This window comes from Trematomus bernacchii, unplaced genomic scaffold (genome assembly GCF_902827165.1).
Source record: "Trematomus bernacchii unplaced genomic scaffold, fTreBer1.1, whole genome shotgun sequence".
Classification (NCBI taxonomy): Eukaryota; Metazoa; Chordata; class Actinopteri; order Perciformes; family Nototheniidae; genus Trematomus; species Trematomus bernacchii.
This window is the reverse complement of record NW_022988007.1, coordinates 3623282-3648341: the sequence shown is the minus strand read 5'-3', so window position 1 is coordinate 3648341 and position 25060 is coordinate 3623282. Positions and strand designations below refer to the sequence as shown.

The 25060-nt window shown below is 42.0% G+C and overlaps 1 protein-coding gene across 1 annotated transcript in view; it reads left to right on the top strand.

Annotated features, from left to right (window-relative positions):
- The window catches only part of dlg2 (discs, large homolog 2 (Drosophila)), a 150913-nt gene that overhangs the window by 105226 nt on the left and 20627 nt on the right, over window positions 1-25060 (top strand). The window contains exons 6-10 of the mRNA XM_034117317.1: window positions 14387-14556; window positions 15036-15172; window positions 16391-16535; window positions 20642-20783; window positions 23422-23481. Coding sequence (XP_033973208.1) covers window positions 14387-14556; window positions 15036-15172; window positions 16391-16535; window positions 20642-20783; window positions 23422-23481 — 654 coding nt within the window. The remainder of the gene's footprint in view (window positions 1-14386; window positions 14557-15035; window positions 15173-16390; window positions 16536-20641; window positions 20784-23421; window positions 23482-25060) is intronic.

The window sequence follows — 25060 nt, the reverse complement described above, 5'->3', positions numbered from 1 at the left end:
CTTATGTTGCCATGTTAGCAAAGCGCTACCTGGCTGTATCTGCTACCTCTGTCCCTAGAGAGAGGGTGTTCTCCACAGCAGGAGACATTGTTAGTGCCAGCAGATCTGCCCTTTCGGCAAGCAATGTGGACAAGTTAATTTTTCTTAAAAAGAAACATGAAAATACAATGACAAGCCTAATGTCAAGCTGGCTGCTTAGGTGAGTACTAGTACAGTACAGATTATTTCAGTTCATCGAAATGCTGCACCTTAATGTTTATTTTATTATATTTTGTATTTATTTGAGTGAATACATTATTCACAGTTTAATAATAATGAAAAACCCCAAAAACATTTTATGTTTTGTGATCATTTTTTCTGCTGTACCGAAAACGTACCGAACCGTGACCTAAAAACCGAGGTACGTACCGAACCGAAATGGTTGTGAACCGTTACACCCCTAGTACATACTGATATACACCTGAACATCAGCAGGAGAGGACTCTTTAAAGTAGAGACACTACAGAACAGACAGGAGAGGTCTACGGGCTGCTGAGGGCCCGCAACATTGCCTTCAGAGGGGGCAATCCAGCAGGTCTCAGAGCAGCCAGGGCCGACCTATCCCGTGGCATCCGTAAAGCCAAACGACAGTACACCCGGAAGATTACAGCTCACTTCAGTGACAGCAGAGACACACGGAGCCTGTGGCAGGGTATCAGGACCATCACAGACTACAAACCTCCACCACAGACCTGTGACAGTGACACTTCTCTGCTGAACAACCTCAACGGCTTCTTCGCACGCTTCGAAACACAGAACAGCACACCTGCGCTGGAAACAACGCCTCCACCCAACGACCAGGCTATTTGTCTGTCCCCAGGCAGTGTGAGGAGCACACTGTTAAGGATTAACACCCGGAAAGCCTCTTGGCCTGACAACATTCCTGGTCGTGTGCTAAAGGACTGCGCCGCTGAGCTCACAGACATCTTCAACATCTCCCTGAGCCAGGCTGTTGTTCCCTCATGCTTCAAGGTAACCTGTACCGAAGAAGTCATCACCTTCCTGCTTCAATGACTACTGCCCAGTAGCGCTGACTTCCACCATCATGAAGTGCTTTGAGCGGCTAGTCATGAAGCAAATCAAATCCACCCTCCCTCCCTCCCTGGACCCGTTTCAGTTTGCATATCGAGCGAAGCGGTCCACTGAGGATGCAATCTCCTCTGCTCTCCACCCAGCCCTCACCCACCTGGACTCAAAAAACTCTTATGTTAGGATGCTGTTCATAGACTTTAGCTCAGCGTTCAACACCATCAACCCCCAGCAGCTGGTTTGTAAACTAACAAACCTGGGCCTCAGCTCCTTTCTCTGCAACTGGCTGCTGGACTTCCTCACTGCCAGACCCCAATCTGTACGGGTCGGCAACAACACATCAGGCACCATCACACTCAGTACAGGGGCCCCCAACGATGTGTGCTCAGCCCCCTGCTCTTAACCCTGCTGACCCACGACTGCACACCCAGCCACAGCTCCAACCTCTTCATCAAGTTTGAGGATGACACAACCGTGGTAGGTCTCATCAGCAACAACGGTGAGACCCACTACAGGAGGGAGGTGAACCAGCTGGCCACGTGGTGCATAGATAACAATCTCTTTCTCAATGTGGAGAAAAAGGAGATTGTCGTCGACTTCAGGAGAACCTCAATCCAACACCCCTACCCACTGACCATCGGTGGTACTGCTGTGGAGCAGGTGAGCTGCACCAAATTCCTGGGGGTGCACATCACCGGAGACCTCTTCTCGAGTAACAACACCACGTCAATCACCAAGGAAGCCCAGCAGCGCCTCTACTTCGTCCGCAAACTGAAGAGAGCAGGAGCTCCCCCCCATCATGCTCTCCTTCTACCGAGGTGCCATCGAGAGCATCCTCAGCAGCTGCATCACGCTGTGGTTCAGAAGCTGCACCGCATCGAACCGCAAGACCCTACAGCGCGTTGTGAACACAGCTGAGAGGATCATCGGTGCCTCACTCCCATCACTCCTGGATATTTACAACACCCGCCTCAACCGCAAAGCACTCAGCATTGTTGGTGACCCCACCCATCCCTCCACCTGCCTTTTCACCCTCCTGCCTTCAGAGAGAAGGTTCCGCAGCCTGAGGTCGAGCAACACCGAATAAAGAACAGTTTTTTCCACCAGGCTGTCAGGAGGCTGAACTCCCTCCCCTCTCTCCCCCCTGCCCCCACTAGACTATAGCTCCCCACACACTCATGCCCCTTTCACACCGGCGCTTTTTCAGCTCCGGCTCGGAGCTGGAGCCTGAAAAGTACCGTTTTTTCCTGTTCACACCGCAGCCGCGCCGCCTCATAGCTCCGGAATGCGGTTCACTTCCAGCTCCAAAAAATTGTCGGTCTAGAGGCAAGAGCTTCGGAGCTAGAGGCGGCGTCGCTTACGTCTCTCTTAGGTCGAGGCGTGCAGGAAACTAAACCCACCTCCTCTGAACATGGGTCGACTGAAGAGTCTCGTCATACCTGCCTCCAAGCAGTAGCGCTGAGCAAAGTGACTAGAAGGCAACCACACACTTATAAAAAAAAACACACTTTATAAAGTCAGGCAACACTAACCAGGCTTCGTGTGATTCTGTTTATTTGTACCTTACTTTGACCATCCGTTCGCTGTTACGGGCCGTCTCCACGGCAGCGTTAAAAAATCTTGAAACGCTTCTGCCCATTCACTTTGAATGGGGTGACGTCACTTTTTTTCGCTTTCGCCGAAATGCATTGTGGGCAGGCGAGCGGAGATTCTCAGGATTTTCAAGATCCAAAGTTGAACAATGTTCAACTTTTGAAGCTGAGGAGGAAGCGTCAGCCAATCAAATCCCGTGTACGCAAATCTGACAGTTCAAGCTCTAGCCAATCAAACGGCGTGTATGCTGGGAGAGACATACCGCAGATCATTTCCTCATATTCCAAAAAATGGAGGAGAAATTAGCGGTAGCGAATCAATCACCCGGTGCTTTATGACCAGACCTACCGGGATATAAACCGGAGGAGCCAGGCATGGAGGGAGGTGGCAGAGACAGTGGTATGTTTTCGCCTGTTTTGGGGAGTTTATATCCAGTTTACTTCGGGCTTTTTGGCTTCGTATGTCGCGGGCGGGAGATTCATGTGATTGGTTGATCGCAAAAAAATCCCCAAGCTTCAGATACGCCCACCTCCAAGATTTTTTTAACGCTGCCGTGGAGACGGCCCGTTATTGATCATTGTGGAGAGCAGGCAGACGTTTTGTTTGTTATTATAGCAGCTATCGGATGGAATCAATACATGGGCTGCACAGGTTGTCATGTCCGACTATCACAAGTAGAATCATAATGAAAAATACGCCGGTAAAATGTGCCTGTAGAAAACGGCTTATGCCACAATAGGATACCAACAACAAGTAGTCAAGTTATAGTCAGTTTAGCTTCGGTTGCTATGCCAACATCACCCATTTTATACCAGAGAAACTTTCATAACAGCGTTGTGATGCCAAACAGCGTCAATTCAGACTGACACACATTCACTTAAGGGGAACTGGGGATATGTATCAGCTGCTTGTGTGACAGTCAGACAGTGAATACTTTAGAGCCGTGTGAGCTAACCCGGAGCTAACGGGAGAATAAACTCCCGTGGAAGAGCAGCCAGCACTGCAGCGGTCGGTAAATGCCGCTGAAACACATTAATAAACAATGAACCACGGCACTCTGGAGAAAAGTATAAGGTTGGAGAAGTCGTTATTTAATTTAATCTGGCTTCGTATGATTAAAAGCAACACGATCATCGACCCGACGTAGTCCCCCATTGTTGTTGTTGTGAGCTCCGTTGGGGAGAAAATCAGCGATGTAAACGGTGACGTCATGACGCAGCAGCGGCAGCTGGGCGGTGTGAACAGAGCGGGAGCTGAAAAGGGAAACCGGAGCTGAACCAGAAAAGCTCTAGCTAGGAGCTAGAAAGGGAAAAGCGCTGGTGTGAAAGCCGCATCTGACACTCAATTCCAGCACCAGACACTTTTTTTACGCTGCTACGGACAATCTTGCCCGAATGTACATTCCCAAAGATATTGAAGTGACTGTTATTTTGTATATATTGATTGTTGTGTTTTCATCTTAATGTGTGCATATGTGTAAATGTGTCTGTTGATTGTGTATATATAGGATATACATATTTTATACATATTGTATACATATTTGTATAATTGTATTTTTATATTCGGGATTGTTGGAAGCGTTATTTCGATCTCTCTGTCTGTACATACAAACTGAAAGATTTACATTAAAGTTGACTTTGACACTGATATACACCTGAACATCAGCAGGAGAGGACTCTTTAAAGTAGAGACACTACATACTGATATACACCTGAACATCAGCAGGAGAGGACTCTTTAAAGTAGAGACACTACATACTGATATACACCTGAACATCAGCAGGAGAGGACTCTTTAAAGTAGAGACACTACATACTGATATACACCTGAACATCAGCAGGAGAGGACTCTTTAAAGTAGACACTACATACTGATATACACCTGAACATCAGCAGGAGAGGACTCTTTAAAGTAGAGACACTACATACTGATATACACCTGAACATCAGCAGGAGAGGACTCTTTAAAGTAGACACTACATACTGATATACACCTGAACATCAGCAGGAGAGGACTCTTTAAAGTAGAGACACTACATACTGATATACACCTGAACATCAGCAGGAGAGGACTCTTTAAAGTAGAGACAACTACATACTGATATACACACCTGAACATCAGCAGGAGAGGACTCTTTAAAGTAGACACTACATACTGATATACACCTGAACATCAGCAGGAGAGGACTCTTTAAAGTAGAGACACTACATACTAATATACACCTGAACATCAGCAGGAGAGGACTCTTTAAAGTAGAGACACTACATACTGATATACACCTGAACATCAGCAGGAGAGGACTCTTTAAAGTAGAGACACTACATACTGATATACACCTGAACATCAGCAGGAGAGGACTCTTTAAAGTAGAGACACTACATACTGATATACACCCTGAACATCAGCAGGAGAGGACTCTTTAAAGTAGACACTACATACTGATATACACCTGAACATCAGCAGGAGAGGACTCTTTAAAGTAGAGACACTACATACTGATATACACCTGGACATCAGCAGGAGAGGACTCTTTAAAAGTAGAGACACTACATACTGATATACACCTGAACATCAGCAGGAGAGGACTCTTTAAAGTAGAGACACTACATACTGATATACACCTGAACATCAGCAGGAGAGGACTCTTTAAAGTAGAGACACTACATACTGATATACCACCTGAACATCAGCAGGAGAGGACTCTTTAAAGTAGAGACACTACACACTGATATACACCTGAACATCAGCAGGAGAGGACTCTTTAAAGTAGAGACACTACATACTGATATACACCTGAACATCAGCAGGAGAGGGACTCTTTAAAGGTAGAGACACTACATACTGATATAAAACCTGAACATCAGCAGGGAGAGGACTCTTTAAGTAGAGACACTACATACTGATATACACCTGAACATCAGCAGGAGAGGACTCTTTAAAGTAGAGACACTACATACTGATATACACCTGAACATCAGCAGGAGAGGGACTCTTTAAAGTAGAGACACTACATACTGATATACACCTGAACATCAGCAGGAGAGGACTCTTTAAAGTAGAGACACTACGTACTGATATACACCTGAACATCAGCAGGAGAGGACTCTTTAAAGTAGACACTACATACTGATATACACCTGAACATCAGCAGGAGAGGACTCTTTAAAGTAGACACTACATACTGATTTACAACCTGAACATCAGCAGGAGAGGACTCTTTAAAGTAGAGACACTACATACTGATATACACCTGAACATCAGCAGGAGAGGACTCTTTAAAGTAGAGACACTACATACTGATATACACCTGAACATCAGCAGGAGAGGACTCTTTAAAGTAGAGACACTACATACTGATATACACCTGAACATCAGCAGGAGAGGACTCTTTAAAGTAGAGACACTACACACTGATATACACCTGAACATCAGCAGGAGAGGACTCTTTAAAGTAGAGACACTACATACTGATATACACCTGAACATCAGCAGGAGAGGACTCTTTAAAGTAGAGACACTACACACTGATATACACCTGAACATCAGCAGGAGAGGACTCTTTAAAGTAGAGACACTACATACTGATATACACCTGAACATCAGCAGGAGAGGACTCTTTAAAGTAGAGACACTACATACTGATATACACCTGAACATCAGCAGGAGAGGACTCTTTAAAGTAGAGACACTACACACTGATATACACCTGAACATCAGCAGGAGAGGACTCTTTAAAGTAGAGACACTACATACTGATATACACCTGAACATCAGCAGGAGAGGACTCTTTAAAGTAGAGACACTACATACTGATATACACCTGAACATCAGCAGGAGAGGACTCTTTAAAGTAGAGACAACTACATACTGATATACACCTGAACATCAGCAGGAGAGGACTCTTTAAAGTAGAGACACTACGTACTGATATACACCTGAACATCAGCAGGAGAGGACTCTTTAAAGTAGACACTACATACTGATATACACCTGAACATCAGCAGGAGAGGACTCTTTAAAGTAGACACTACATACTGATTTACACCTGAACATCAGCAGGAGAGGACTCTTTAAAGTAGAGACACTACATACTGATATACACCTGAACATCAGCAGGAGAGGACTCTTTAAAGTAGAGACACTGCATACTGATATACACCTGAACATCAGCAGGAGAGGACTCTTTAAAGTAGAGACACTACATACTGATATACAACCTGAACATCAGCAGGAGAGGACTCTTTAAAGTAGAGACACTACGTACTGATATACACCTGAACATCAGCAGGAGAGGACTCTTTAAAGTAGACACTACATACTGATATACACCTGAACATCAGCAGGAGAGGACTCTTTAAAGTAGACACTACATACTGATTTACACCTGAACATCAGCAGGAGAGGACTCTTTAAAGTAGAGACACTACATACTGATATACACCTGAACATCAGCAGGAGAGGACTCTTTAAAGTAGAGACACTACATACTGATATACACCTGAACATCAGCAGGAGAGGACTCTTTAAAGTAGAGACACTACATACTGATATACACCTGAACATCAGCAGGAGAGGACTCTTTAAAGTAGAGACACTACATACTGATATACACCTGAACATCAGCAGGAGAGGACTCTTTAAAGTAGAGACACTACATACTGATATACACCTGAACATCAGCAGGAGAGAACTCTTTAAAGTAGACACTACATACTGATTTACACCTGAACATCAGCAGGAGAGGACTCTTTAAAGTAGAGACACTACATACTGATATACACCTGAACATCAGCAGGAGAGGACTCTTAAAGTAGACACTACATACTGATTTACACCTGAACATCAGCAGGAGAGGACTCTTTAAAGTAGAGACAACTACATACTGATATACACCTGAACATCAGCAGGAGAGGACTCTTTAAAGTAGAGACAACTGCATACTGATATACACCTGAACATCAGCAGGAGAGGACTCTTTAAAGTAGAGACACTACATACTGATATAACAACCTGAACATCAGCAGGAGAGGACTCTTTAAAGTAGAGACACTACGTACTGATATACACCTGAACATCAGCAGGAGAGGACTCTTTAAAGTAGACACTACATACTGATATACACCTGAACATCAGCAGGAGAGGACTCTTTAAAGTAGACACTACATACTGATTTACACCTGAACATCAGCAGGAGAGGACTCTTTAAAGTAGAGACACTACATACTGATATACACCTGAACATCAGCAGGAGAGGACTCTTTAAAGTAGAGACACTACATACTGATATACACCTGAACATCAGCAGGAGAGGACTCTTTAAAGTAGAGACACTACATACTGATATACACCTGAACATCAGCAGGAGAGGACTCTTTAAAGTAGAGACACTGCATACTGATATACACCTGAACATCAGCAGGAGAGGACTCTTTAAAGTAGAGACACTACATACTGATATACACCTGAACATCAGCAGGAGAGGACTCTTTAAAGTAGAGACACTACGTACTGATATACACCTGAACATCAGCAGGAGAGGACTCTTTAAAGTAGACACTACATACTGATATACACCTGAACATCAGCAGGAGAGGACTCTTTAAAGTAGACACTACATACTGATTTACACCTGAACATCAGCAGGAGAGGACTCTTTAAAGTAGAGACACTACATACTGATATACACCTGAACATCAGCAGGAGAGGACTCTTTAAAGTAGAGACACTACATACTGATATACACCTGAACATCAGCAGGAGAGGACTCTTTAAAGTAGAGACACTACATACTGATATACACCTGAACATCAGCAGGAGAGGACTCTTTAAAGTAGAGACACTACATACTGATATACACCTGAACATCAGCAGGAGAGGACTCTTTAAAGTAGAGACACTACATACTGATATACACCTGAAAATCAGCAGGAGAGGACTCTTTAAAGTAGACACTACATACTGATTTACACCTGAACATCAGCAGGAGAGGACTCTTTAAAGTAGAGACACTGCATACTGATATACACCTGAACATCAGCAGGAGAGGACTCTTTAAAGTAGAGACACTACATACTGATATACACCTGAACATCAGCAGGAGAGGACTCTTTAAAGTAGAGACACTACGTACTGATATACACCTGAACATCAGCAGGAGAGGACTCTTTAAAGTAGACACTACATACTGATTTACACCTGAACATCAGCAGGAGAGGACTCTTTAAAGTAGAGACACTACATACTGATATACACCTGAACATCAGCAGGAGAGGGACTCTTTAAAGTAGAGACACTACATACTGATATACACCTGAACATCAGCAGGAGAGGACTCTTTAAAGTAGAGACACTACATACTGATATACACCTGAACATCAGCAGGAGAGAACTCTTTAAAGTAGACACTACATACTGATTTACACCTGAACATCAGCAGGAGAGGACTCTTTAAAGTAGAGACACTACATACTGATATACACCTGAACATCAGCAGGAGAGGACTCTTTAAAGTAGACACTACATACTGATTTACACCTGAACATCAGCAGGAGAGGACTCTTTAAAGTAGAGACACTACATACTGATATACACCTGAACATCAGCAGGAGAGGACTCTTTAAAGTAGAGACACTGCATACTGATATACACCTGAACATCAGCAGGAGAGGACTCTTTAAAGTAGAGACACTACATACTGATATACACCTGAACATCAGCAGGAGAGGACTCTTTAAAGTAGAGACACTACGTACTGATATACACCTGAACATCAGCAGGAGAGGACTCTTTAAAGTAGAGACACTACATACTGATATACACCTGAACATCAGCAGGAGAGGACTCTTTAAAGTAGAGACACTACATACTGATATACACCTGAACATCAGCAGGAGAGGACTCTTTAAAGTAGAGACACTACATACTGATATACACCTGAACATCAGCAGGAGAGGACTCTTTAAAGTAGAGACACTACATACTGATATACACCTGAACATCAGCAGAGCACAAGTCTAGAGGCAGATAATAGAACTCTTCTGGCTATACTGTGAACATTCATTGAACAAAATTGAATATAAATTATTTAGCATATTTGAAAAAAAAAATGTATACATCTAAATGTGGAAAAACAAAAATATCAATGAATAACTATACATTAGCCGCGTTCACACCGGAGTACTTTCACCGTACTTTTCGCGTTTTAGTTCCGTGAGTCGCGTTCACACCAAAAATCGTACTTAATCTCGGGTACTTTTACCCCCATTTTTAGAGCCAACTCAGAGAGCGTACTTTTCTGTGGGTGAAAAGTTCTCCAAAAGTGCCGCAGTGCTGATTGGCTGGGCGAATTGCAAACCACGCCCGTACAACTCTGAAAATGTTGTGTAGAGCCGCCATTGTTTTTCCTCGCTACAAAAACACAACGCTCCGTGCGTTGTGTTTGTTTTTGAAAGCAGTTATGGCAAGCATCAAGAAATGATGAGGAGGTGTCGGCGCTTCTGGAGATCTACGCAGAGGACGCGACCCAGGGAATGCACTGAAGCCAGTTCAGTAGCTTTCACTCGACCTGGGAATGTGCACAGCCCCACGGCACACCGGCTAAAAATAAAGAAACTCGGGCAGGACTACAAACGGCGGATTCAGTGGCCAACGATGACGACCACGACGAAGGTAAAATCAACTACATGCACTGGGGTTTTAATCTGCACAATAATGGTCTCAGATGTACTTTTATTTGCTCAGTAGATCAAGCTAGCCATGCTAGCCATAATAGGCTAACACCGGCCCCGAGCACACAGTACACACACACTGTAACTTTGTCTTGAAAGAACGTTACGCATCGAACTGATGTTCACAATCATGTTTATTTCATAATATTCATCATATTTTATGTTTAACTTGCCTCAACAACATTAAACAAAGTTCAAGCATACATGAAGCACTCTTCAAAAAGGAACAATCCTCCGTGTTTGAACCTCTTAAATCGCTGCATAGCCGATTTATTTGGACTGGATTATCCCAGAGGGTCTAAACATTCTTTATAACACAGTTTCAGATTTGTGAAACCTTAATTCTATTTGTGAAAATAAAAAAAAAGGGAGATTTCAGTGCTTTTTTTACATGTAGACCACATTAGACCAGGTCCTGATCTAAAACCACTATACCTAGACTCATCAAATCTGGACTGGATTATCCCAGAGAGTCAAAAGATTCTTTATAACACAGTTTCAGATTTGTGAAACCTTAATTCTATTTGTGAAAATACAAAAAACACATTCCTAGTATGTTGTAAAACTACATGGCGACTAAACTTGTATATTGTATATTGCTTATTTTCCCCTCTTAGGAAAGCGGACACGGGATGCGAATTTCTTTGACACCGCCCAGGCGTTGGAGGACCGGCGTGCCGTGGTGAATGAGTCGCTGCGTGGAGATCAGATGGTGCTGTTCACCAAGGCCCAGGAAACGGAGGACAAGATGCTCACCTCGATGGAGCGCCAGGCAGAAGTGTTCAAGCAGCAGATGGAGCGCCAGCAGCACCAGGATGAAGTGTGGGCGCTGCGCCATGAGGAAGCGTCGGCGCAGCGGCAGGATGAGCGACAAACTGCATTTAATAACAGTTTATTTGGTATAGTTTTTGTAAATACTGACACACGACACACAACGTTGCACTCAGGTGTGCATGCTGCTGAGAATATCCCTACACCTGGGACAGTTTATTTTATATTGTTATTACTGTTATGACTTTATTTTATATATAATGTTTACTGACATGTACAACTGACACTTTATTTACATTTAAAATTGTTCTATTTAATGTTATGTCTTGAGAGTGCAATAAAGAAAACCGACATGGCGATTAAGCTTATTTCTCCTGACACTTTATCTTTTGTGACCTGTGTAGCATCCTATACATCACATGTAAGTGATTATTCTGATACCATCATGTTTCATCGGTTATAAACTGGCAAAGCTTTATTTGTCATTTATTTATCATCAATGTTGCAACCTTGTGGGGGAATGGCAGGGGCACATACACAAATATGATAATTTATATAATTTTAAATATTATTTGACCTAAACTTTTAATTCCCCCCCATTTCACACAACACAACATGGAGTCCACTATGGGCCAAAACTAACATGTATGTTTGCATAGTGTTTATGGCAGACGGATGCAGTGGGTCTCAGGAAGATATATAATAAAGGTGGGTTTGCTGCTGAGACTCCCTACAGCTGGGAGTTTATTTTATATTGTTATTACTGTTATTATATAGTACAACTGACACTTTATTTTATATTGACAATGTTTACTGACATGTACAACTGACACTTTAGTTACATTTAAAATATTTCTATTTAATGTTATGTCTTGAGAGTGCAATAAAGAAAACCGACATGGCGATTAAACAGATCCTGTATCAGTTTTTCTTCTTCTCTTGTTTTGTAGCGGGTTGCAAACAACTTTAAGGTGCTTACCGCCACCTACTGTACTTGTAATCTTCCCTCAGGGAAAAGTACTTCGGTGTGAACGCGATCTGTACTAAGTACCCTGGGGTTAAAAGCGCCAGGGCTCTTAGTGCCGGAACTAAGTACAGGAAAGTACTTGGTGTGAACGCGGCTATTAGCAACATAGATTACAATTTAATATCCAAAATGTAGATGGAGGAACAAACATGCTTAAAGAGCCTGTGACAGCCTCCCAACAACTGTTGTGCAATGAAATATTTGGCTACTAGTAATCTCGAACCGTCAGCTTAAAAAAGAAGGTGCGATACCGTTCCGATAAATATCAATAATTTCGAACATCGCGGGGAAATTCCTTCGACTCAATTTGAAGTTTTGGGGGAAGCCGGAAGTGACGTCAATGCGGGAAGGCTTCACTGTGCGGCGAGAGAGCCAAACACGGACAAAGTGTGTTGTCATGTGTAGAAATGGTGAATTACTGAGTTTAGGCACGTTAATAACGTTTTAATGAAGTTGACTACAGTATATTCATATTTGTTAGTGCTTTTCATGTCAATTAGGCGAACATAAACATAAATGATTGTGGTGAAGATGATGATTAAATTAGGATTAAAAATCGGTAGTGAGAGCTGCTGAGTTTCCTCCCGTCGGATGTGATATAAAAACAAACCGATTATTTTTGTAGTTGTAAACTCAAGTGGATTAAACTACATTTATTAGTGCTTTCATGTCAATTCGGCGAACATATGATACATTAAATGATCGTGAGGATGATGATTAAAAATCGTTTGTTTGAGCCGGTCTGCATTTCCTGATAAAAAACAAACCGATGCTTTTTGTAGTTGTAGTACACCAACGTGGATTAAACGTGTGTTTTTTTTACCACAATGTTGGGGAAATTAATGGATAAAATGCACGGATTATGATTTATGATTATTATTATTATTCCCACTCCGATCGGGACACTAGGTCCACTGTTTCCCCGCAGCGAGGCTCCCCCCGTTGACAGTTTACGTGGGCTGGGCTGGGTGCAGTGGAGGACTGGCCATCGGGACGAATCCCGATGGGCCGGTACCGAAGTGGGCCGGTCGGATAAGTCACTAGCACATCCCCCACTCCCCCCGTTGACAATTTACTAAAGGTACCGAAGTGGGCCGGTCGAGAGTCCCGGGCTGATTTTTAGTCCCAGTCCGCCACTGGCTACATGACCGTATTATCGCCCATATTGACGCACCTAATTCCTAAACTTCTAACAGATAAAACATAAACTGATTAGTGTCCACTGCCATTATTTGAAAACAGAATCGTTATTTAGTCAAACTCCGTAAATAAAATAGTTTACAAACCATTCCACATTGTTGTATTTTAGTGTTGCCTCTGTGTTTAGTGTCCTGTCTGTCTGTAGCTTTGTGTGGTAGTGTTACCACTGACAGGTCTCTCTTGAAAATGCGACCTTGTGTCTCAATGAGATTTTACACCTGTATAAATAAAGGCTAAATAAAAAAAATAAAAAAATTCTTCATGCGTTGTAGATCGAGAGGTATCTCACGATCGTCGGGCGGGTTGTCGTCTCCACTGTCCGACTCGGAGTTCGTTTCATCCGATTCAGACTCAGAGGCATATGGTTCGAATCTGTAGGGCATATAGCCAATATCGTCTACGATGTCATGACTATCACTTTCCGATCCTTCAGCCTCATATGAGCTCTCAGACACGTTCAAAATTAAACTGTCATCGCTGTCTGAACTTGCTGCTGTGTGCGCCATCGTGCGTTTGCATGCAGATGCTGGGATCCGGAACGGTGCAGCTGGAGCTCTTGGCCCGCAATTACGTCACACATAATTTGGCGGGATTTGAAGAACCCCCGAGAAGATCCAGAATATGGTCAACATTGAAGGGGAGATTAAGGGGAGATTAATGGTTATCAAAGTACAAATATCCCAAATCAGTTCAGTAACGGTTTCAAGGGGACAATATTTACTAAAATTGATGGGTTTGGATGATGGGGGAAACTCGTGTCACAGGCTCTTTAAGTAGTCATACCTCACCTTATTCAATTCTACACATTCATCTTTTTGTACATTTTCGTAGCTGGAATTTCTTTTATCAAACTTGTCAACACTGATTATTTTTAATTGTGATAGAACGACAATACACAAAGTAGTCAACATAGTGTGAATCCATATAAGAGGACTTCTTGTTTGGCGTTATAAATGATTACTAATAATAATGATCATTTCTCCACACTGCTTCTCTCCCAGAGTAAACGACTGCATCCTGCGGGTGAACGATGCCGACGTGTCTGAGGTGTGCCACAGCAAGGCGGTGGAGGCTCTGAAGGTGGCAGGCTCCATCGTGAGGCTGTATGTGCGGCGCCGCAGGCCGATGCTGGAGACCATCATCGAGATCAAACTCATCAAAGGGCCCAAAGGTGGGCTCAGGCACACACACACACACACACACACACACACACACACACACACACACACACACACACACACACACACACACACAGTCCACCATACATTCAATCACACACAGAAGTATTGTAACAGTTGAACATTTCAGTAGCCACTGTTCCTTCAGCATATTTCGTTTTTACAATGAGATTAGCGGTACTGCTCTGTGCATTGGGGTGTTGTAGTCACCCAAAGTACAGTAGATGTTTTCTGTAAAACTGTTCCTCCAACAAAAAAGTGACCCAAAACTTTCAAATGTGAATATACAGTATATAATATTTAGACAAACTGCTGGTTTAAAAGAACATTTAAATGTATAAGCGTTGACATGTACAGTATCATGACACATACACGTTATATATTGGTGGTATTTCATGATGCTTAACATACAACTGTCATCCACACAACCTAGAAACTAAACAGTTACTTTCACATATGCAAACACACACAGGGCTTGGCTTCAGTATTGCAGGTGGCGTTGGAAACCAGCACATCCCAGGAGACAACAGCATTTATGTCACCAAGATCATTGATGGCGGTGCAGCTCAGAAGGACTGCAGACTACAAGTAGGGGACAGGCTGTTAATGGTGAGTACTTGATTAAGTTTAAAAGCTTGCATACGTATATTTAAGCAAATAAATGTTAGGTATATTTTCAGAGACACTTTCACATTAAAACAATACAGTAATTCTTCACTGAACCTCCGTGGAACCGTTAAACAATTGGATGTCCAAACAGCCAACACACTAAAGTAACCCATTGAAAGAAAATCTAATACAAAAGGTTAGGTCATAAGCAGGCACTCTATGAAGCTTAGAGTTGTTGAATTGTTCCAACTCAGTGGTCAGTTTGGGGGGTGGAAATGTTGTGGAATTGGGTTTAACATACTCCTTGTATGGCTGCCTTTGCTCTGCCACTATTGTGTGTGAAGGCTGACTAGTATAGTGAAAGCACTCTTAAAAAGTACAGAGTGGAAAAGCACTCTATAGATGCAGTCCATTTACCATGTACTTACAATACTATATCACAAATTATTTGGTGCTAATATGGTAAACTAGGTATCTGAATTTAAACTCAAGGATTCATAAGGATCAAGGCTAATTTATTGTCATTCTGTAACCAGGGTTGCACAACGAAAAGCAGTCGTAGCTTAGTTAAGTTTAGCTGTAAAGGAACATAAACAAACATAAACGATGGACAGATATTATCACCTGCATCATAAAAGTAACTAAAGTTATCAAATAAATATAGTGGAATTCAAAAATAAAATATTTGCCTTTGAATTGTAGTGGAGTATGGAGTAAAAGAAAATGTAAAGATTTAATAAAAGTACAAGTACCTCACAACTGTAAGTGCAGTACTTCAGTCCACCACTCCTTATAGCCTTTGACATCACAAGAGCCTGCTGTAGAGATTTATAAATAACCCAACCTTTGTCAAGTTTATTCAAACCCTGTTATAGAGAGAGATATGCAAGAGACTAATGTTGATTCATTGAATCATGTCACACTTTGTACAGTACATTAACCAAGCAGTGTACACATCAGACAATAGTCTTACAGCTTCAGTCTAATTGATAATGACGTGATGAAACGGGCCCTGGCTCAGCTGTGGAACAGGATTTGTCTGAAGAGCCAGCCCTCCTGCTTAACCAGCGCCTAAAAGCATTACCTTCCTACTGTGGTGTTGTCCCTTGAACACCATCTGTCCTAATCCAGTCTCCTGGAGGCAGGGAGCAGGCCGGTTGGATCTCTACAGCAGGAAGAAATCACACTGCTGATTGTACTGTATCTGTGTGTGGACAGGTGAATAACTACAGTCTGGAGGAAGTATCTCATGAAGAAGCTGTGGCCATTTTGAAGAACACGTCGGACGTGGTCTACCTAAAGGTGGGAAAGCCCACCAATGTCTACCTGTCAGATCCCTATGGGCCTCCTGATATCACACACTGTAAGTCCTCACCTTTTGTATTTAAAATGATGAGTCATCAGCTGTTAGAAAAGTGTTACATACTGCAGGGAGCTGTGTAAAAGTACAACTGTGTCATGTGTAGTGTGAGATTTTAAAGCATCTCTCGATATCCGTTATATTTCACAAATACACAAAACCTTAACATGTTTATGCTGCATCCATGGATTTTCTGCACACACAGCCACTGACATACTTATAATAACAGAAATTAACAAGCAAGGCAAAACTGCTTAATTAAACTTCAAGAGTGAGTGACCAATCAGAACCATAACCTCCTTTGTTTATTGTATAAGGCGAGTTATACATTTCGCTATTAAATATCATTGTTATTCAGTCTCTAAATGAACTCAATTTGTCACTGGAAAGGCTGTTCATAAAACGTTATCTTTATTGTGTAGTTACACTTATGACATAACTTAGACAGTTCTGCTTGCTTTTTTATTCTTCAAATATCATTTCATTTCATTTCAAACCTTTATTTAACCAGGTGAATCCCATTGAGATCATCGATCTCTTTTTCAAGGGAGACCTGCTGCAGTAGGTTCCACATGAAGACATCAAAACATAAAACAACAGAAATACAAGAAGGACATCATACAACACAGTTACAGGTTTACAATTGACATACCTATCAACATGTACAGGTACCAACAGTATCAGATTGCATAGCATCTATCCGTGCTTTAAAAACAGGCAGTGGAACCAAATTGCTCAGTTTCCATTCTTTTGCAGACTGTTCCAAGCAAGAGGAGCTGCGCACATAAAAGCTTTCGTCCCTAAGTCAGTCCTTGCACTCGGCACATGTAACAAAACCACATCCTGGGATCTCAGGCAATAGCTACCTGCAACTCTCTGTGTGATCAGAGAGCAGATATAAGACGGGAGTTTACCCAGCATGGCTTTATAGATAAACATGTACCAATGACTGAGCCTCCGAACAGTAAGTGAAGGCAGACCTGCCTTGGCATACAGGGTACAGTGATGAGTAAGTACTTTACAGTTAGTAACAAATCTCAGAGCACTGTGATAGGCGGCATCTAACCTTTCCAGGCAATGGGCAGGTGCATTCATATAGATCAAATCACCATAGTCCAGCACAGGTCAAAAGGTCACAGAGCCTTTTCCTGGCCTCAAAAGAGAAACAGGACTTGTTTCTGAAAAAGAAACCTAGTCTGACCCTCAGCTTTTTAAGCAGATTAGTGACCTGAAGTTTAAAAGAGAGACAATCATCAAGCCAGATACCAAGGTATTTATAACAGCTAACCACTTGGAGTACTTGTCCTTGCGCAGTAACAATATCCAAAGCAGTCTCTGGAGTCTTTTTGGCTTTTGAAAATAGCATTAACTTAGTTTTATCAACATTTAAAAGAAGCTTAAGCTCAGAGAGCTGAGTCTGAATAATGTTAAAAACAGCCTGTAATTTAACACCAGCCTCCTTAATGGAGGGACCTGCACAGTACATCACGGTATCATCCGCATAAAAATGCAAAGTAGCTCCATCGACATTTTGACCTAAACTATTGATGTAGATGGAGAATAAAAGTGGACCTAAAACAGAACCTTGAGGAACACCATTAGCAATGTTTAACCACTCAGAAGACAGCCCATCAAAATGAACACATTGGGACCTTTCAGAGAGGTAGTTCACAAACCACCCCACTGCATGGCTGGATAAGCCAATACTGAGTAGCCTCTGCTTCATTTCATTTCATTTCATCGTTTATTTGAATAGGGACAATGCACATTAATGAACACTTAAAACAAATAATACTTCAAGTGTAAATATGCCAAATTTTAGCTTTGAGCTCATTTCCATCCGTAGTCCCTGACATACAACATATAAGAACATGACATTTATAAACATAGCAAAAAATAAATACATGATAAGGAAAAAGAGCAAGAGCAGCACACAAGCATTTACCACATGGCAGCACAATGTAGCAGCTAGGACATATTAAGTGCAAGAGATGATACAAGAGCTACCTAAAGTGCAAGAGGAGATACCCCTGTGTTAAAGTGCAGTTAGCGGTGATTACACGTCTGTTTGTTTCTCATCCATTCTTTAAGTTGGCCTTTGAAGCTATTGAGAGTGGGACAATCCCGTAACTCAGTTGGGAGGCTATTCCACAAAGAGCTGCCTTTAACGGAGAGGACATTTTGTCCAAAAGTGGTCCGTCTACGGTGGACCTCACAGTCTCCTCTGGTTTCTGACCTAGTGCAGCGTCCGGTGTGTTTTCTGTGGATGAATTCCCCTAAGGGAGGGGCCCATGTAAACATTTATAAATAAAGCTCATACTTTTTAAAGACTTCAAATTGTCAAAACTCAAGAAATTGTGTTTTTCAAGGATGGTACAGTGGTGGTATGAATATGGCTTTCTGTCAAACACCTTGATAGCTCTCTTGTACAGCTGTTCTATAGGTTTCAGGTTTGTGGCACAAGCAAACGACCAGTTTGTCAAACAGTATTCAATGTGGGATAGAATGATGTGATGATCGACGGTATCGAACGCTTTGGAAAGGTCAATAAACAGAGCTGCACAACTCTGCTTATTGTCTAAAACACCAGCAATATCATTCACCACTTTCATTGTCGCAGTGATGGTGCTATGTTTGACACGATGGGCTCACAGGAACTCAGATGCACGATTCAGTTAACTCAAAAATACATTTTATTTATAAAAGACTAAAGCTTCAAACTTAAAACTACAAACAAAATCACTTAATAGGAAAAACTAAGATTATAAACAAAAGATTCACTATGATAACAGACATGGACTCGACGTGGAGACAAGACGAACTGGCACAAGACAAAGGGAGAGAAGGGCTATATATACACACACACATTAGGTGATGGGGCACAGCCGGTTTCTTAGGATCTAACTTAGATAATGCTTCATGAACAACATTTACAGTAAAAGGAGTAAAACTGAAAGGGTTTTCCAGACCACATTGTTCAGAGTCACCGACTGTGGTGTTCACAGAAGCAGAGTTAGTCACAGAATCAAACATAGAACCGCAGGACACAAAATGCTCATTAAAACAATGTAGCATAGTAGCCCTGTCCGATATAGAGCCAGATGTAAGGCACGGAGGTAGCTCATTACGGATCTCACCGGTGGATATCGATTTTATGGCTTTCCAAAATGTTCTAGGATTATTTAGGTTTTCTGTAGTAACTGACAAATAGTACTTCGACTTAGCACTTTTGACATGTGAAGTGAAGCTATTTCTTAGCTGCCTAAAACGCAGCCATTCAACCTCTGAGCCTGATTTCCTAGCCTTTGCCCAAGCCTTGTTTCTCTCATGCAGGAGACTGGACAGTTCAGCAGGAAAACCAAGGATTGTCTCGTCCCTTTACTCTAAATTTACGCAGGGGTGCATGTCTATCAATGATCTCCATAAAACCAAGATACAAATAAGACCATGCAGTTTCTACATCAGCACACAGATCGATTTTTCCCCAATCAAACCCAAACAGATCATGTACAAAACCCTGCTCCACAAAATGTTTTATGTCTCTCTTAATGACAATACGAGGTTTAACCTTTTGGACCTTAGTGTCCCTAATTGTGGCTACAGCACAGTGGTCACTCACATCATTCGCAAATACTCCCACAGATGAGTATTTATAGGGAACATTAGTTAGAATGAGATCAATTAGGGAGGATTTATTAGGGGACTTAATGTTAGGGCGAGAAGGACTGTCAACAATCTGAGTAACATTCAGAGAGATACAAAGGTTTTTTAAATCCTCTGACACAGAAGTTAACCAGTCCCAGTTAAAATCTCCAAGTAGCACTATTTCCTTGTAGTCTAGTTGAGATAAAAGATTATATAATATAATATAATGTATAATAATATATACATGTTTTGAATTTTCACATCAATTCAAAAACAAGTTGAGTGGTTAGAATTCAACCCCTGTATTTTAACTTTCAAATATAAACTTTAGAGAATATTAGAGATAAGAAACATTGGAGATAATAATGACGCAGTAATGATTTTGTGATATGAGGGAAATGTGTGTGTTGGGTTTGACTGTTCAAGCAGCTGCTCTGTTTTTGTTTTCTCTCTCTTCTCTACAGCATTCTCTCCAGCCATGGAAAGTCATATCTCCTCCCCCATCAACAGTGGCACTCTGGAGTACAAGTCTGGCCTCCCCCCCATCTCCCCTGGGAGTTATTCCCCCCTCCCTAGGCACTTACTTGGGGAAGAGGATATAAACAGGTTGGAGGGTTTTTCCTTTTTACGGTAATTACCTCCCTTTCCTAACAGACAACTACAAAGGTAGAAAATCCCCCCCCCCTGTCCTGACTGATCTGTGTTTGTGTGGCAATTCAATTGAAACCCCATTCTGAGTTCTGGTGCAATTAGAAAACATGTGCATGTTGTGTTGGAATCACCTGTTTTTTATTAAAATATAGTTTTGGTGCCCCTGATTCCCAATCAGGATGTTGTATTGAACGGTCCCCAGGAACAGCTTCTTATAACCGCCGCTCCCTGTCCTGGGTTCTGTGTATGTGTCTGAATGTCTCTATGATTCCTTTCTAGACAATGTGTTGTGAGTGGTAATGTGACAAATGCCTAGAAAACATTGGAGCATCCAGATTTAAAAATAAAAACACAACAGAGCCATGGGACTCTAAAGTGTGCTGTTGTTGGGGTCCAAGCTGTGGTTTAAAAAAGGTTTTGTTAAAGCTACTTATCAGAGGAAATGATTTAGTCATGGTAAATGTTGCCTTACAGCAGCGGTTCCATCATTGCACAAGGACAGGTTGAACGTGATGTGCTGAGAAATCTGTATCTGCCCATGGTGTGTCTCTGTGGTAGTGATGTGTCATCAGTGGCAAGACACAGGGGGCTTTGGTGTGTCACGAGTGCGTTGTTATATCTTTTCCAGGGATTAGTTGAGCTTTTTGGGTTGTGAAAAAACAGAAGCTGATATGACAAGTTACTATGTTACTTTTGCAAAGATAAGCTCGCTCATTAATAGGGTACATTTCTACAACCGCTATTTCTAGAAAGCAGTGCAGTAAAGTGACCTAAGACTGCATGGTCAGAGCCAGGAGTGCATTCATGTGTGTGTAGAAAAAACTACAAGCATCATAAGGCAGCTGTGAGGAATTCAAACTATGGGAGAATTGTTCAAAAGATTGTTCTAAGAGCTGTAAAGTGTCTTATCCAACACAGTGCTGCAAATCATTACCAATAAATACAAATGTAAGGCTTTTAGTGATGTTAAACGTTTTAGTTATGTATGAACAGTGGAATGGAATTGTAACCCAGTCTTAGATAACATGGGCTCTGAAAATATTGGTTTATAATTTGGCAGACCAAAATATCTGCTGTGTTTACTGCTCCCAGTCCCAACAGAAGACCTTAAGACGTCTCCACAGAGTCACAGCCAAACATTAGCAGCTCCACCTCAGCTGCCCTAACACCTAATCCACATTAAGCCGCCACACGGCTCACCCCCAAGTTGGCCAAATGTCCTATCAAGGCAAATCTCAAGAGAAATGCTTGTTTATATAAATATGTATTGTATTTGAAAGAAGATTGGCAAACCGAAGCATATATTTGTAGGCAGCACAACAAGGATATGGTGGATATCATAATGAACAAGTAAATACATGACTTGTTAATGCTGCTCTGTGGGATTAGGTCATTGTTGCGTGCTGTGGCAATCATTTTCTTGTGTTGTCATACCCCAAAATAAAGAGCGGTGATGGAATGCTGCAGCATAGTGATAACAAAAGCCCATTTCAGAGGATAACTGAAGGACCCCTGTATTAAGCTTTGTTGAGTGAGGGATTAGCCCTCCATTCTCTTTGGAGTTAAGAGGTTTACTACTCGCTCTTGGCCAAGGTTCTTGAGATTACCTCGCTGACCTACAGTGAAGCACTCTGACAGCGGCTCTTGTTCTCCGTGTTCTCCACACACAGTTAGAACACACATTGTAATAAAGCCAGATGGATCTTCACTCCCTGTTATAACTGATAAAGCAACTCCAGTATTTTATCACTAATGTGACAAGTAAAACACCAAAGCTCAGAAAGTGAAGAGGGCCGAAACATCTGGGTCATGAGTTAGAGCAGTACGTGTGACCAAACCTCCATGGCACCTTCGGATCTTCACAAGGTTGCTGCGTTTGGGTCTGATCTGAACTGACTGGCTGCCTCAGCTCAGCTTATCCCAGGTGATTCAGCAGGAGAAACAAGCCAACTGTCCAGACCTCTCTGGCTCCTGTGTGTCCTATGACTGTCACACTCAATTCTCCTTTGATGGCACTGCGATGTTGGTCAGTAATGTAATTGGCTTTTTGTCATTCATTTTTTGAGATGCTGAAATGCTAAGAAGGACTGCAGATGTTGATTTCCTTCTTCACTGCGATATCGCTCTTTAAATGTGTGCTCCAATAATGAAAGAAGTCCCTAAATGTTGTGGCTTCAGTAGAGTATTATGCGACAAAAGAGCAGACAGGCAACCCAAAGATACACTGAATTCAGGTGAATCATTTCATTTGAAGTGATTTATTTGATTGTGATTTTGGTAGTTACAAATAAATGACCTTTTTAAAACTGAATGCTCCAGTTTACACTTGTGAGTGCCCATCAGTTCATAAACAGCAGACATGCACACACTGAGCATGAACCGGCAATGAATGTGTGCAGTGTCTGCAGCAGGTTACCCGACACTGATGTGTGCTGATGTTGTTGTGGAAGAATCTCCGATTCACTTTCTTTAAGGGCGTTACTTTTCTGTTTCAGCTATCTCTATTTTGTGTGTGCCGCATGCCCCAAAGTCTGTCTATCATCAGTGTCAATTTATGAACAAAAATGAATGAGCACTATTTTTATTTTATTAGAAATGCCTCGCTAGATGACGGCGAGGGTCACAGGTTTGATTCCCAGCACTTCCAGTTAAGGTGAGATATTTATACTGCTCACTCACAATCTGCATGCCCTGCATGTTCCATTAGCATGCTATTGGTCGCAAGGAATTGATGGAAATAGAAAACACATCATGATTTGACTTTTTGAGGATGAGCCAAGGTTCAAGGTTCAAGGTTCTTTATTGTCAAACTAACATAGCTACAGAGTAATTATGTTGTTGAAAATCTTATGTCACAGGCTTCTCCAACAATGCAACATAATAACAATACAGATAGCAAGAGCAATACAAAAAGAAAAATAGTTCTAAAATAAAGTGAGTATGTGGAATAGTGCAGTACGAGTCTATATACAAGTTATTGGAATGATATATATTAGATATTAGATATATATTACTGAGTAGCAGATGAATGTTTTGAAGTTGTTTCAGCAGTTCAGTTGTTTAACAGTCTCACTGCCCGCGGGAAGCAACTGTCTCTTGTCGTTTTGAGCAACAGAACGTTTGCAGAACTGGGGATCAATCCAAAGAACAAACTATAAAACAGTTACAGACCATGGATATGTGGCTCCGCAGCCAGTGGGAGCATGTTAGTGCTCTGAGAGCCTCTACATGCCCCACCAGGCACCTGGCCCGGGGCTAGCTGCTAGCATGCTAGTTTCAGAGGATATCTGAGTCAGTGCAACACACTGTAACGTCTTCACAACCTGTTGATAATGTTAGTTGTGTTATATATATATAACATATTGTACCTTTAAATTCTAACCATATCTTACACTACTTTTAACCTAAATAGATGATATGTAATAGCTCCTTGATCAGCCCGCTACATAGGCCTATTTGTACATATCCAAAATGAATGAATTACAAACCATAAATCATTTAAAGGTGGGGTAGGTAAGTTTAAGAAACTGGCTCGAGATACACTTTTTGTTATATTCCATGGAATGCTCTTAACATCCTGATAGCAATGAATATCTGAAGTGCTTTGACAAAAAATCCATAAAAAAATGTCATCTGTGGAAGCCGTAGTACTGTAAAAAGCACGACCAATCATTTTAGCCGGCCCGGCTAAAATAACTGGATGGCCTACCTGCCTGTCAGCTAGTGATGTGTCGGTCGCTAACGAGCCGATTCTTTTGAACGGCTCTTTGGTACGAACGAGGGGAACCGAGTCCTACTTGGTGAGAGCCGTTCTTGTTATCGTTCAATCGTTGGTCCGCACTCACTGCCTGCCAAAATCCACTCGCCTTTTAAAAAGCTTGATTTTGTTCCCCAAACGTATTCTGTGAAGATCCCCCCCCTACTCTGATTGGTAGGTTTCAGCACGAGGAGTGAGATGGGGTGGGTCTTAACGGAATACGCGAGAGAGAGAAGTCATACCAAGTGGTACAGGACAGGTAGACAACGTGTTTTTCGGATGAAAAATGAGCCAAACGCGGCATTTGGATGCACTTCAACCAAAACCCAGGCAGTGATAAAGCGCACCATTTGTAAAGGCAAAATATCCTTTAAAGCAGGATCAACAAATAATCTCCATCGCCACTTAAAAACACAGTATCTAATATTAAGAGTTGCGTGAATTTCATTCAAGGCAAGGCAACTTTATTTACTTA